This window comes from Plasmodium brasilianum, chromosome 8 (assembly GCF_023973825.1).
Source record: "Plasmodium brasilianum strain Bolivian I chromosome 8, whole genome shotgun sequence".
NCBI classification, from domain to species: Eukaryota; Apicomplexa; class Aconoidasida; order Haemosporida; family Plasmodiidae; genus Plasmodium; species Plasmodium brasilianum.
Window position 1 is genome coordinate 523,390 of NC_090121.1, and position 14,586 is coordinate 537,975.

The 14,586-nt window shown below is 25.4% G+C and overlaps 4 protein-coding genes across 4 annotated transcripts; 2 read left to right on the forward strand and 2 right to left on the reverse strand.

Annotated features, from left to right (window-relative positions):
- Window positions 1-1,226: 1,226 nt before the first annotated feature.
- MKS88_002291 (uncharacterized protein) lies at window positions 1,227-2,184 on the reverse strand (the record flags this gene model as incomplete). The annotated part of the gene is made up of 2 exons (XM_067215289.1): window positions 1,227-1,877; window positions 2,149-2,184. The coding sequence occupies 2 exons, from the start codon at window positions 2,182-2,184 to the stop codon at window positions 1,227-1,229; spliced, it is 687 nt and encodes a 228-aa protein (XP_067073729.1).
- A 2,942-nt stretch (window positions 2,185-5,126) lies between these two features.
- Window positions 5,127-6,053, reverse strand: MKS88_002292 (adenylate kinase; the record flags this gene model as incomplete). Its single annotated transcript, XM_067215290.1, has 2 exons — window positions 5,127-5,732; window positions 5,931-6,053. 2 exons carry the CDS (start codon window positions 6,051-6,053, stop codon window positions 5,127-5,129), a joined length of 729 nt encoding a protein of 242 aa, XP_067073730.1.
- A 1,508-nt stretch (window positions 6,054-7,561) lies between these two features.
- On the forward strand, window positions 7,562-10,721 carry MKS88_002293 (uncharacterized protein; the record flags this gene model as incomplete). The annotated part of the gene is made up of 2 exons (XM_067215291.1): window positions 7,562-8,361; window positions 9,464-10,721. The coding sequence occupies 2 exons, from the start codon at window positions 7,562-7,564 to the stop codon at window positions 10,719-10,721; spliced, it is 2,058 nt and encodes a 685-aa protein (XP_067073731.1).
- A 1,320-nt stretch (window positions 10,722-12,041) lies between these two features.
- MKS88_002294 (ribonuclease) lies at window positions 12,042-14,441 on the forward strand (the record flags this gene model as incomplete). Its single annotated transcript, XM_067215292.1, has 1 exon — window positions 12,042-14,441. The coding sequence occupies one exon, from the start codon at window positions 12,042-12,044 to the stop codon at window positions 14,439-14,441; it is 2,400 nt and encodes a 799-aa protein (XP_067073732.1).
- Window positions 14,442-14,586: the final 145 nt, after the last annotated feature.

A 14,586-nucleotide genomic window follows, 5' to 3' on the forward strand; every position in this document is an offset into this window, starting at 1 on the left:
AAAAACGTAGCAATACAACGTTTAGGTGTTTTTTTTTTTTTCATTAATTGGTCATAAATTTTATTTTCACATTATTGTAAAATATTTTAAAATAAGTTTATTTTTATATTAGTGTGTACTACACTTATACAGTGCATTTTTTAAAATTAATTCGAAGAATATATACTAGTACAAATTAACTATTTCTTAACTCTCTTACAAAGTACGAATAAAATACATGAGTTTCACCGGCAATGAAAATACTACTTATTTAATATCGCTATTTGAAGCTATTAGAAATTATAACTTATTAAATGCTTTTCCATGTCTGTAATATGCTGCTCATACAACTATAAACTGCTAAAATATTATTTGAAAAATGATGCCATTTTATGGGTCATTATCTTATGGAGTTACACGTTTAAAACAAAAATTTTCTCATAATGAAAATATCATCAAAATATAACATTTAAAAATAAATGTAAATATATATATATATATATACGTATGTAAAAAAATGCGAATAAGTACGCTGGACGCGCAATTTGAATATAAATAATTTATTCTCATGACAAACAAGATATTTCTCTGTACCTCATTTTTGCAGTTAAATAGAAAGCACAAATATATGTTTTTTATTAAGCATAATTCGAATTAAGAATTGTTCATGCTAATTTGCATTTTGTTATATGAAAAACAACAAAAAAAATAAGAAAATTCCATAAATGACATAATATGCAATTGCACCTACAGTTATAAATCATGGTATAACACAATTAATTTTTCAAATAAGTAAAACAAATTAATATTAAAGTTAAAATTATGTAATAAATTAAAAATTTGCAAACTCCTTAATATGTAAGAGACTTTTTTTTTTTTTTTACAAGAAAACTTTATCACTAAAAAACGGTTAAGCATATCACATTTACCAGTAGCTCTGAATATATTTTCGTGCTTTCGCATCATGTATAACATATGCTGGTAAATAATAGATCTAAAAGAAACACATGTATGCAGTTATGTGTGTATGTATGAATATGTATGTACGCATGTATGTATGCATATTTTTCCCCCCCCCCCTTTGTCATCATTATTCCCCAGTTTACTTTATCCTTTCCTGTTAATAAAGGATATACAATAATAAGTTTTTTTGACAATTTCATTTCACCACATTTATCCCTCTCCCTAGTCATTTGTCATTGTCCTAACTTTCCTCAATCTGGATTTAATATTTGTGCACATGTTTTTTACATTTTTTTATTTTTTCTGTTTGGATCATTTTCATAAATATTTTCATCCTGGTCCTTATTATAATTAATTATTTTGTTACGATTAATTGTTAACCATTTATTTTTAATATCCTTCATTCCTAAAAACCATGCTTCAGCAAAATCATTTAAAAACTTTTTAAAGTTTTTGGATTTACGTTTTTTTCTTTTTCTAACGTGATTATATAAACATTTTATAGAATAATGATTGAGAGATAATAAAAATCTAGAAAGTCCTTTTTTGCACTCCATCCAGTATTCTGTTTCATCGTCTTCTGATATTTGATATACACTTAATAAATTATTAAAATCTTTCCATACTTCTTCAGTCATATCATTATAACATCTTATTAAATATTGACGAAAATGATAAAAAGTAACATACAACTGTTTCTCAGTTAGAACACGAGGGAAAGATTCTAATAGTGCTAATGTTTCTGAATCCGTCAAATCTTCATTAATATCGGATTCTTTACATCTAAATTTTGGCGTATAAAATTCTTTCTCATATGCAGCAACTTTCGGATCCTTAAGTCTTAATAAATTCCTTAATTGAGCTAATATTCTTGGACAAACACAACATGTTTGCAATTTTGAAAATGAATTAGCAGTTGACGCGAAAATTAAATCCTGTAGATAAAGAGTTTATAATAACATTGGGAATATTCATAATAATGGGATACAAAAGGGGCAAGAAAAAAAAAAAAATAAATATAACAAAAAAAAAAAAAAAAAAAAAAAAAAAAAAAAAAAATAATAATAATAATAATAAAAAATAAAATAATAATAATAATAAATAAAATAATAAAAAAAAAAAAGAAAAAAACTTAAAAAAAAATTTTAAAAAAGTAATAATAATATAAAGTACGTTCTTTTTTTAAATTATATAAACAGTTCTTACTAATGATAGTATATTTAACAGAACAAAGAGAAACATTATTACGAATTTACAGAAAATAAATTTTTGCAAAAGAAATTTTTTTTTTTTGGACATTTTTATTTGATTGGATGTTGTGCGCATTAAAAGGAAGCAATATTTTAAAATTTATATTTTTTACTCACTAAACAATTCTGATAAAATTTGAATTAATCTTTTCCTTAAAAATGGAGCACTCAACTGGTTCATTTCATGTAAAACCAGTTTGTTCTTAAAAATATATAAAAAGGGGTGTATGTGTTCGGAAAATAAAAATTAAAAAATTTTATGTTGTACATATTTAGTGTAAGCACATTTATTTTTCTTTTTACTAAAAAAAAGTATTATTTTATTTTTTCTATGTATATATTCTGTCAGCTAGCATATATTTTCATAATAATATTCTAATATGTGGGGATGTCAATCAAGACAATAAAAATGAATAAAAATATGAATATTAAATTAAAAAGAATGTTGAAGTGAACAAAAAATAAATAAAAACATAAAAAAAACTAAAAAAATCTATAAAAACATAAAATAACCTATAAATATATAAAATAATCTATAAAAACATAAGAAACACTAAAAAAACATAAGAAAAACTAAAAAAACATAAGAAAAACTAAAAAAACATAAGAAAAACTAAAAAACATAACCTAAAAAAACATAAAAGAACATATCACAATATATATTATATATACATAATATATATAAAATGGTTAATAACGAAGTATTGAAAAAAAAATTGGTAACAAATAACACGGTTTACAAAACAGCATGTATTCATCATAAAACAAATATATTGCAAAGGTCGAAAATTATGTTAAATTTAAAGCATTTAAATTATTAAGCTAAATTAAATCTATTTTTTGTTTATTTTTAATTAGAATAATTAAAATATATAATAATAAATAAAAATAAAAGGTAATTTAACAACACACATAATATAAATATATTAACAAACAATTAAAGTTATGAGCTTCTAACGCATTATACTTTAAAAAGGGTTTAAAAAATAACCCAAAAAACAAAAAAATAGAATAAAAATAAAGTAAAATTAATGCAAAATTAAAAGCAAATAAAAAAACAAAACCCAATAATTAGAACCAAAAACAAAACCAAAATTTTTTTTGCTTATTTTCAAGTCATTGATATATAAAATACATTGAAGTAGAGCTGTTTTGTGAATGTTGCATATATTCTACCCTTGTTCATAGCATTGTACTGAAATTTTCAAATAAAATTTTTTGATTTCACATTGGGACAAATTGGTTATATATACAATACATATATAATTCTTTTTAACCTATGATTTAATTTTTTTAATAGTGAAAAATATATTTATAAATACATATATATAATGTTCATAGTACACGAAGAATTATATGACAACACTTCATCATTTCTGTATTTATAAAACGTTCAGCATTATAGTAATACGATCCAACATTTTATTATATTTCAAAAGTTAAGAATAATTTAAAGGTGCAAATAATTTACGTAGTTGTTTAACTCGTTTGTTAGGAACAAAGTATATAAGAATATTATAAATTTTTCAGCAAGTTGCTCCATTGCTCAACTGTTTTATTGCTTAAATGCTCAATTACTCCATAGCCCAATTATTCAATTGCCCAATTACTTAATTGCCCAATTACTTAATTGCCCAGTTACTCAATTGCCCAGTTTCTCAATTGCCCAGTTACTCAGTTAAGCTTTTTCTTTTCTACTGTGTCGAAAATGTTACCTCACAATTGTAATATTTTGGCATTCATATCTTTGACAAACTATTAATTTCTTGTTAAGTGAGATAAAACAAGATGTTTGTTATACTGATATATAAACACGTATACCTAAACATATTCGTATACATATATACATGTATACAGGTGTGCAGGTACCTATTTTTTAGTATAAAAGAATGTACATTTTTTTTATGAACGCTTTTGAGTAATAAATTTAAGAGGAACGAGGAAAAGTTAATCATACATATCCGTTCAGGAAATAAGAGACATATAAATATGTACAATATATTTTATCTTTCCTTTTTTCTTAATAGCACTTTTTATATTATTTTTATATAAGAAAATATACGTTTTATACTTGTTACCTTTATGAGATTATAAGTTTTAATTTCACATGTGTATATCCAATTTTTTTTAAGGTAACAGGTATTTTATTCATTCAGGAGCAATTTGATTAGTTAAAAAAAAAAAAAAAAATGCTCGAATAAAACGAGAAATGTTGTGTGCTGAAGTTCACATACCGACACAAGTAGAGAAATTAATGAAGGAAAAATAAAAAAAAAAAAAAAAGAAAGAAAAATATATTATTAAAAAATTCTTAAAATAATAAATGTGTTAAAATAGAGATTATAAAATAATTATATATATTTTTTTTTCCATTCTGGCCATTTACATAACAAAAAATACAAGTTTCTTAGTTATTTTCATTTTTTTAAGGTTTAATATATATATATTATTAAATACATCTGAATTATTCTTCTTTTAATTTATAAAAAAAAAAAAATGTGTAAATGGAAGTGTAAAAAGTAAAAAATCGTAAATACACTACTTTTATTCGAAAAATAAATTGAAGGATTGTAAAAAAAAGAAAAAAAAATAGTTGACTCAGTACGAGAAGCACAACAACACATATAATAATCCAAAGAGACAGGAATATCAAAATTTCAATTTTCCAATGAAAAACATACATTTTACCCAAAGTGAAGTAAACCGTATCCATAGCGTACGGTCAACACCCAATTTCCACTTTTAAAAATTATGTAGACATTCCGTACATACATATGATTCACACACGTAGGGAAATATATATACATACATATATATAGATATAAATATATGTTTATCTATATATAAACACATGTCTGTACCAATGCATGCATACATACATATACTTGAGAAAAACGAATGTGGACAACTGTGTAACGGAGATAGCTAACATGATTAGCTGCCAATATGTTGGGATATGTTCTTTTCTAGATCACTTGCTGGTTGTGTTGCGTCTAAATTAATTAATAAATTCTTGTTTTTATAATAGTTTATCAATGGAGTTGTTTCATTTTTAAAAACTGTTAATCTTTTTTTCAAAACATCTTCATTATCATCTTCTCTTTGTATTAAGGGTTCATTGGTAATATCATCTTTAAATGGAATTTTTGGAGGATTAAAAATTTTATGATAAATTCTACCTGAAGGTTTATGAATTAGTCTACCACTTATTCTTTTAACTAATACATCATCTGGGACATTAAAATAAAAAACACCATTTAGTTTTGTTTGATTTGTTTGTAATAACTTATTTAAATCTTCTGCTTGTTTTACATTTCTCGGATACCCATCAAGAATAAAGCCCTTCTTACATTGAGGAGATTTTAATTTATTATCAACTAAAGCTAACACAACTTCATCATCCACTAATTTACCTTCATTAATTATATTTCTAATTTTATTTCCTAATTCATTATTTTTATCTGCTGCTTCTCTTAGTAAATCCCCTGTGGATAAATGACAGTAGCAGTGTGACTTCTTCAAGTTTAATGATTGTGTTCCCTTTAAAAATTCAAAAAAAAAAAAAAAAAAAAGTATGAAAACGCTCAAATTATATATTCTCCACACTATTACGATACATCCGCATACATACCACACGTGGAAAATGCTCAACATATACGTAGATATGTAATTGTATAAGTATATATATATATATATATGTATATATGTACTCATGCGTGTGTATTTCCTCCATTATACCTTTCCAGACCCGGGGGCACCCAAAAAGATGTACCTTCCATCTGGTTTACTCAAACACGAGTACCTTCTTTTGAGCTCATTCAACAGATCGACTGTTGAAAAATTTTCTAAATTGTCACTCATAATTAAAAAAGTCAACACTACTAAAAATGATAAGAGGCATTTAATTGCAAACTTTATTATTACAAGTTTTAGTAAATAGCATATGCATTTCTACATACATATACCACTACATATATATATATATATATATATATCTACAAATACATAAATATATACAAGTACTTAAATATATACAAGTACATAAATATATACAAGTACATAAATATATACAAGTACATATATATATATGCATATGCGAACAACTTTTTTAATTAAAACGAAATGACTTAAAATTCTTTATATCAAGGAAATTGAAGTATGTTAAAAAGAGAGAGATAAAAAATACGAACATAGCAATATAATATTATGTAATTATTTTTTTTATTTTATTCTTTTATTCCATATAACTAAATTCGATGTAGAAGAAAAAATATGTACATTACGAAGAGTAAATTTATTTTTATAAAAAAAAAAATATATATACTTAAAAGTAATTTACAGTTTTTGTATTTAGTACGGTACTACATTTACAATTTAAAAAAAAAATATATATAATAATATTAATAATAATAATAATAAAATAAATAAATAAATGAACATATGAACAAATGAACAAAAAAATGAAAAGGAAAAAAGAAGAAAAAAGATTATTCAAGAGGAAATTCGATATAGTTTCACGCACATATTAACAAATACAGCACCAGAAGAACTACTAAGTAAAACATAGTAAATAATAATATAATACTAGTAGAGTATATAATTTATATCATAGCTGATTTTTTTAGTACAGTGCTCCTCAGGTGTACATAAAGGTATTTCTATATAAGAACATCCAACTATATAGTAAAGAAATCTATATTGCAAGTACATCTACTTGGTGATTACATCCATGAAGTATGTATTCATGTTTGCATGTAAACATGATTGTATGCTTGTATGCGTGTATGCTTGTATGCAATGTATGCACATATGTATTATGTGCAGCTCATTTCAGAAAAGTGTACGCTGGAATAGGGGTACATTAACGAACTAGAAAATAGCAAATTATCAAAACACAAAAAATAATATTTACCCCTACTTTTTAGGCTACTATATTATAGCAAAAAGACTACTAATCTAGGTATTAGTAGTAAATATAACAAAATTCTGAAAATATAAAAAAAAAAAAAAAACAAATAGAAAGGTGTTATTTATATTCCGATCTTTATAATATATATATGATGCAGATGTAATTATTTTGATAAAACAAATATGCAATTGTTTTTGTCTACTTATATAAAACAGGATACAGTAGATATTTATTTAAAAGTACAGCAGACAAAACCACAGCTAATATAAACGTTTGCAGCAAGTATTATTTTCGTGCATGTTCGTATGTAAATATAGATGTATATGCTCTTACGCATATATATATGTATGTTGGTGTATATATGTATATGCATGTAAGTATATATATGTGCGCGTATTCATTATTGTGATCCTATCGATCTGTTCCACTGCATAGCGTTAACTAAGAGGTACCATAGAAAATGGTGTTGTATGTCATCGGCCTAGGCTTGGGAGATGAAAAGGATATCACCATAAAAGGAAAAGAATTAATTGAAGAGTCAGATGTAGTATATTTAGAATCATATACATCTGTTTTATTTGTACCAAAAGAAAATTTGGAAAAATTTTATAAAAAAAAAATTATTGAAGTTGATAGAATATTTGCAGAAGAAAATTGTGAACAGATTTTAAATGAAGCAAAGAGTAAGAAAATCTCCTTTTTAGTAGTAGGAGATCCTTTATGTGCAACTACACATCATGATATTATCTTAAGAGCAAAAAAAAAAAATATAAATGTACAAGTAATTCATAATGCTTGTATTATGTCAGCTATTGGTGAATGTGGTATGCAATTATACAATTTCGGTCAAACTGTATCCATCCCATATTTTGAAGAAAATTATAAACCTACAAGTTTTTATGAAAAAATAAAAATTAATATAGATAATAATTTTCATACTTTATGTTTATTAGATATTAAAATAAAAGAAAGAACTATAGAAAACATAATGAAAAATAAAAATATTTATGAACCATCTAGATTTATGACTATTCAGGAAGCTATTGACCAACTTACTTATTGTGAAAATATTCTTAAAAAAAATGTCATCACAGAAAATACGCTAGCTATTGCTATTGTTCAAATTGGGTCCTTAAGTAATCAACAAATTATATCAGGAAATTTATTAACGTTAAAATCGTTACATTATAATGAACCTCTACACTCTTTGATAATATGTGCACCGAATTTACATGATATAGAAAAGGAGTATTTCGACATGTACTTGTCCACGTAGTGAGTACTTTGTGATTACATCGTGTTTACACCGTGTTTACTTCATCGGGGTGTGTTTTAATTTTGTCTTAGCTGTTATTGTAGCGAGCGTTGTTGTGATATTAGCTGGCATACTCGTTTCCTTTATCTTCGTATTTTCTTATTTTCTTTTTTTCTTTTTCTTTTTCTTTTTGTTTTTTTTTTTTTTTTTTTTTAAGCGAATAATCAAATAACATTTTTTCAAGACAAATTTTTAATTAAAAATTGACATCTTCTCACGTGTTTCGCAGTGCACAAATTTGAAATCCAAAATGCCTACATAATGTGGTTTATTTTTACCCCGTACTCAAAAATAAAAAGAAGAGAAGCGAACGAAAAGAAAAGAAAGTTTGCTTCTTCTTCTACTTCTTCTACTTCTTTTACTTCTTCTGCTTCTTCTGCTTCTTCTGCTTCCTCTGCTTCTTCTACTTATTTTACTTCTTCTACTTCTTCTGCCTCTTCCTTTTTTTAACAGTTGACGTTTTAAATGTTGAGTACTTTTTAATCTCTTGTATCGTTAACTTAAAATCAGATCACATAACAGTAGTGGTGTATTTACATTTGCACTTTTTTTTAACATACAAAAATTTTGGAAAACAGGACAATGTCTGGCAATAAAATATGATATGGTATAAAATATGACTCGAAATAAAATATGTTTGAAAAAAAAGAATAATTTGAATTTCTTAACATTGCACTTGATAGATATCCTTCTCTTTGAGTTTTTTTTATTCAAAGGAGCACTACGTGTTTACACAAAATAAAAGTATATAATAGTTTAATTAAATACGCATGAATAAATCGCACTCGCATGTTCATTCTTTTTGTTTTTTCCTCTAGTACAGTGCATCACGTGTGTATACATATATACGGGGGCATGTGTATGTACGTATGTATGAACGTGGGTATGTGTCCAACCGCATGTGTGAATGTCTTCCTTCGAGAACACGGTTTATTGAGAGTAATTCCGCTTATATATTCCAAAAATAAAGAGCAAAAAAATGATTAACCTAAATTGTATTTATATCTGCCTACTAAATGCATCTTTTCTTTTTGTGCTTCTCTTTAGTTGTCTTCACCTTGAAGATACCATTAAAATTAAACTAGATAAAATAAATAAAATGTATGAAGTAAACAAAATAAACGAAATGAATGAAGTAAACAAAATAAACGAAATGAATGAAGTAAACAAAATAAACGAAATGAATGAAGTAAACAAAATGAATGAAATGAATGCTTGCCTGTTTCTAAAAGTTTGCTGCGCTGATTTTTGTTCCTTTTTAGAATATGACATAACCAAAAAGACGTATCTAATAATTAGAGAAAACATACTTTTATATAACTGTAAAAACATTGTAAAATTATACTTTTCTAGTGACAATGCTTTTTTTTATTTCACAAATTTTATTTTTATGGAAAATGATATAGTTGAAATTGTTGATTCATTCGAAAAGGAAAAAAGAAATTTTACTTTTTGGAAACCACTTTTTGAATTCTTACAAGTAGACAATGGGAAGAAGTACATTTTCATTCCTCTAGCATATTTTGAAATTAAAAACTGTAACAACAAACTTATGAAAAGGAATGAGAGTTTAGACAAAAAAATTAATAATACTTATGATACTCATAAAGTTGGTTTTACTCAATTGGAAAAGAAAAAGGAAGTGATTCACACGACAGAACAACAGAAAAAAGAAGACATGGTCATTCTTAATGCTCCTCTCACATCAAACAGTCCTAATGAGGAAAAAGGAAAATTTATAAATTCGCTTCTTAACAGAGGTAAATATTTGCCTAAAATTAACTTCAGCAAAAGTAGTTATTACCATATAGATACGTTAATACAAATATTTACGGATTTAATTTTAGATATAAAAAAAGAAAAAGTGAACATTTCTATTAATCCAATATGTTTACCAAAAAATAATTATGCGTCATTTAATAGTGTACTAAATTATATAGACAATACTTCGAACGGTTGTACGAAACAAACCTATAGCACATTTCATAAAATATATTATAAGAATTATTTCTTTAAAATTATTCTCATTAGTAATCCTATCCTTTCATTTTTATTCGAAGATATGATAATTTGGAATTCAGACAAAAAAAAAGACACTGATACAAGTTTATATATCTGTCATGAAAAAAATGTATATAAATGTATACCCCCTAAAAATTATAAAGCAATATTAGAAAAAGCCGCTATCATTTTTCTTATCATCATCTTGATATTACTAACTTATATATTATTAAGAAATAAAAAATTGAAAATAAAAGAAGAACAAAAAAAAAAAAAAAAAAACGCACATAACAAAAAAAATTGATATGTACAGAAAAAAGTCTACCTGAAATACACGTAGAATATCAGAATAACGTACAAACAAATTTTTGTTCAAAAATTAAAAATATTGCAAACGCAGATTTAATAAATCTAATTGGTCGTAATAAAGCCGAGAAAATTGTTGTTTTCCATTCGTAATACATAATCCATGCTTCCATTATGCAAAAGCTTCCTCTTATTTTATCACATGGTTTTCAAGAAGATCCATGTTTACGTTCTCCTCATCATATATTTTTATGGATTTTTTAGAAGATTCTTAACAAAATGTATATAAATAAGTGCACGTATATATGTATATACATGCATGTACATAGAAGTATATAGGTGTTAGTATTTCTTTACGAGCGTTTGCACATGTTTATACACGTTTATATACGTTCATACAACGTTTCTCACAAAAAATGTAGTACAGTAAGTGCTACTGAAAATTTACTTTTACCTTTTGAAACTTACAAAAGAGGAATAGGGCACCTCTTTATTCTTATTCTCTTTTGAAAGAAGTTAAGTTGCTATAGCTTGACTCCACAATGTTAAATTATGATTATCCTATTCCGAATATTCATGAAAATTTTCAAGCATGATTAGCCGTACTATTTTACAAATTAATTTACCAAATAAATAGGAAAAAAATGTCATATTAATTGTGCTCACTATGTTTATTATTTTTATTTTAAATATTATTTTTTTTATTATTTTTATTTTAAATATTATTTTTTTTATTATTTTTATTTTAAATATTATTTTTTTTATTATTTTTATTTTAAATATTATTTTTTTTATTATTTTTATTTTAAATATTATTTTTTTTTATTATTTTACTTTTCTTTTTCTTTTTCTTTTTTTTGTTTTTTTCTTTTTTTTTTTTAAACTTGTTGCCTAAGCTAAACGAACAATTATTAAAGCATAACAGCAAAGGGCACATAAAAAGTTTACAAGCTAATCGCATAAATATAGAGGTTAATATTAAATAATTTTTTTCTTCTACATATATATAGGGCAGCAGGGGGGGTAAGGTGCTTGAGTATATATTTAAATACTAAAATAAGGAAAGTCAAAAAAATGCTTGGTGGAAAATATAGCATCAAAAAAGCAAAAATATATAGTAATTTTATGCAACATAGATTCGCGGAAACGGAAAAAAGTAGTATAGGATAAAGGGGTAAATGTATCTGCCTATATCTATATCTATCTATATATATATATGCGTACATACTCATGTACGCATATGTAAAAATATATGGGTTTATTGAAAGGGCCCAAAGTAAGCGCCTTCGTTGAACGCTCCAAATGAATAGTCGATAGGATGAATGACTCATTCGAAATGATCAAGTTATGTGGAAGTGACCACGTAAGCAGCCACTTAATAAAAATTGGTTCCTTCAACATTTTATGTGATATGCCGCTAAATCATGAGGAAATACTAAATTTAAAAAAAAAAGATATAACGCGTAACAATAGTGATAGGGAAAAAGAATTGGATGAACAGTATATAAGTATAACTAATATGGAAGTACACTCATCATCAAACAAATTATTACTAAGTATAAGTAATATACCCATAAAGATTCATATAATTTTAATTTCTTGTATTGAATGTTTTATGGGTTTACCAATATTTTGTAAATATTTTGATATATCGGATACACATATAATATGTACGAAACCTATTTTTACCTTTTCTATGTGTGCAGTAGAAAATTTGCAGACAAAGGAAAATTATTTACCTGAATGGAATGAAGAAATAAATGAAACAAATTTTAATGAAAACATTTTTAATAGTAGTGATGATTATTTTGACTTAAAGTTAAGTTTCAAAAATTCTCTTCATTTATTATCATATAAAGAAAAAATAAGCTTCAAGCAAAATGATGAAATTGTTCATATTACTTTATATAGTAGTGGTTATTCCCTAGGTAGCTGTAACTTTTTTATAGCAACAGATTTTTTGAATATTCTTGTTATAAATAAGAGTACATATAATATAAAAAGACATCCCTCACCATTTGACTCCAGCTGTTTGTCAAAAGCTGATTTTGTTTTGTTTACATCATACTATTCCTCTAACCATTTTTACAATTTTTCGCTAAATCAAAAAGAAGAAGAACATATAGCTAGGGGGAATAAACCACCTAATAGCTATAACGATAAATTATTAGTGGATAAAGCTGACTCAAAAAGAGCTACATGTAGTGGTACTATTTCGTCTTCTCTAAATGGTAATACCCCCGAACAAAAAGAAATAAAAGAAAAGATTAAAAAAAAAGTAAATGTATGTATAGAAAGAACATATAAAGATAGCTTAAATAAAATATGCTCCATCGTTCTAAGAACAATAAAAAGTAAAGGATGTGTTATAATTCCGGTTGATTTACATTTTTTATACTTCCTCGAATTAGTAGAATTGATAGGAGTAATTATTAGTAAATATTTAACAAAAGAAGAGCAAGTATTAATTTTTGGTATCATATCAAATATTAGCAATGTAATACATCAAGCAGATTTATGTGCTGAATGGGTAGAAGAATCAAGGAAAAAAAAATGCAGTAAATCGTCTAACCCTCAGGGACCTTTCTCTATCGATACTATGATAAAAAATAATCGATTAATTATAGGAAATGATACAAATGATATTTGTAAATATTTTAGATATCCTTGTGTTTGTTTTATTCAAGATTCCACTTTACGATTTTTTGAATCATCTGTATTATTAGAAAAGTGGGCAAAGGATTCAAATAATTCTATTATACTCGTTGACCCATATTATGACCCTATATCAGTTTTATACCCTTTTCATATTTATCATAAAAATATAAATGCTTATTATTGCCCCCTTCTATGGGATATAAATGAACGTAACATACTTGACATTATAAATGCAAACACAAATAAAAAATGCGTATATGTTTTACCGCACACTTTAAGAAGTATGTTTAAAAAAGATCAGTCGAACTGGGAAATTTACCCTCAAAATGTACATGAGTACTGTGGTCCCAATAAAAACGACACACCAGAAGGGGTTAACACCGTTATTCCAAATAACCCTGATGATTATGATGATAAAAGGAATATTAATGCAACTCAGAACAGTCGTACATATTCCTACACCTCACATGGCATAACAAATAATGTAATATATTTATATCCATTAAAAAAAAGAGAAATTGTTTTCAACAGTTTTTTACATTTCCATAAAAAAATGCATCCTATCCGGTTTACCGTTGACGGTACACAAAAATTAGAAAAAGTACTACGAAAAATTGACGACTTTTATTGTGCCAATGTTAAATGTACCTATTTAAGAAACTTTTTCGGGGATATTATAAAAGAAGATAACATTGAAGAATTAATAGATGAAGATAAAGATGATCAAAAAGGAAAAGAGGACGTGGGGAAGAAAACCATAATAAATGAAATACTTACCAACGAACGGAAGATAGGCTTAATGTTTGGATCTATAAATGAACAAGAAATATTAAACAATTTAGTACAATATGGTTATAGTAAAAATGATTTAACAATAAACTATTCACAAAATATCAAATTAGATGTTGATCAGACTAAGTATTTATGGTGCATTGGGATTAACTCAATTAATTCTAAGATAATAGGTTACACAAAATATGACATTGAAGTTTTTAGCAGTAACACAAAACTAAGACAACAAATTACGGAGATACTGCATAAATTAAGCAAAAGTTTTTAATTAAAAAAAAAAAAAAAAATAGAAGCCTTTACAGCGCCCACATAACCGTTCCATTTTCCGTGAATTTCTTACTGTATTTTAAATGAAGAGATAATTTAATTTTGACCTTTACGTGGGGGGCTTTTTTTGTTTAGAAACGTTGGGT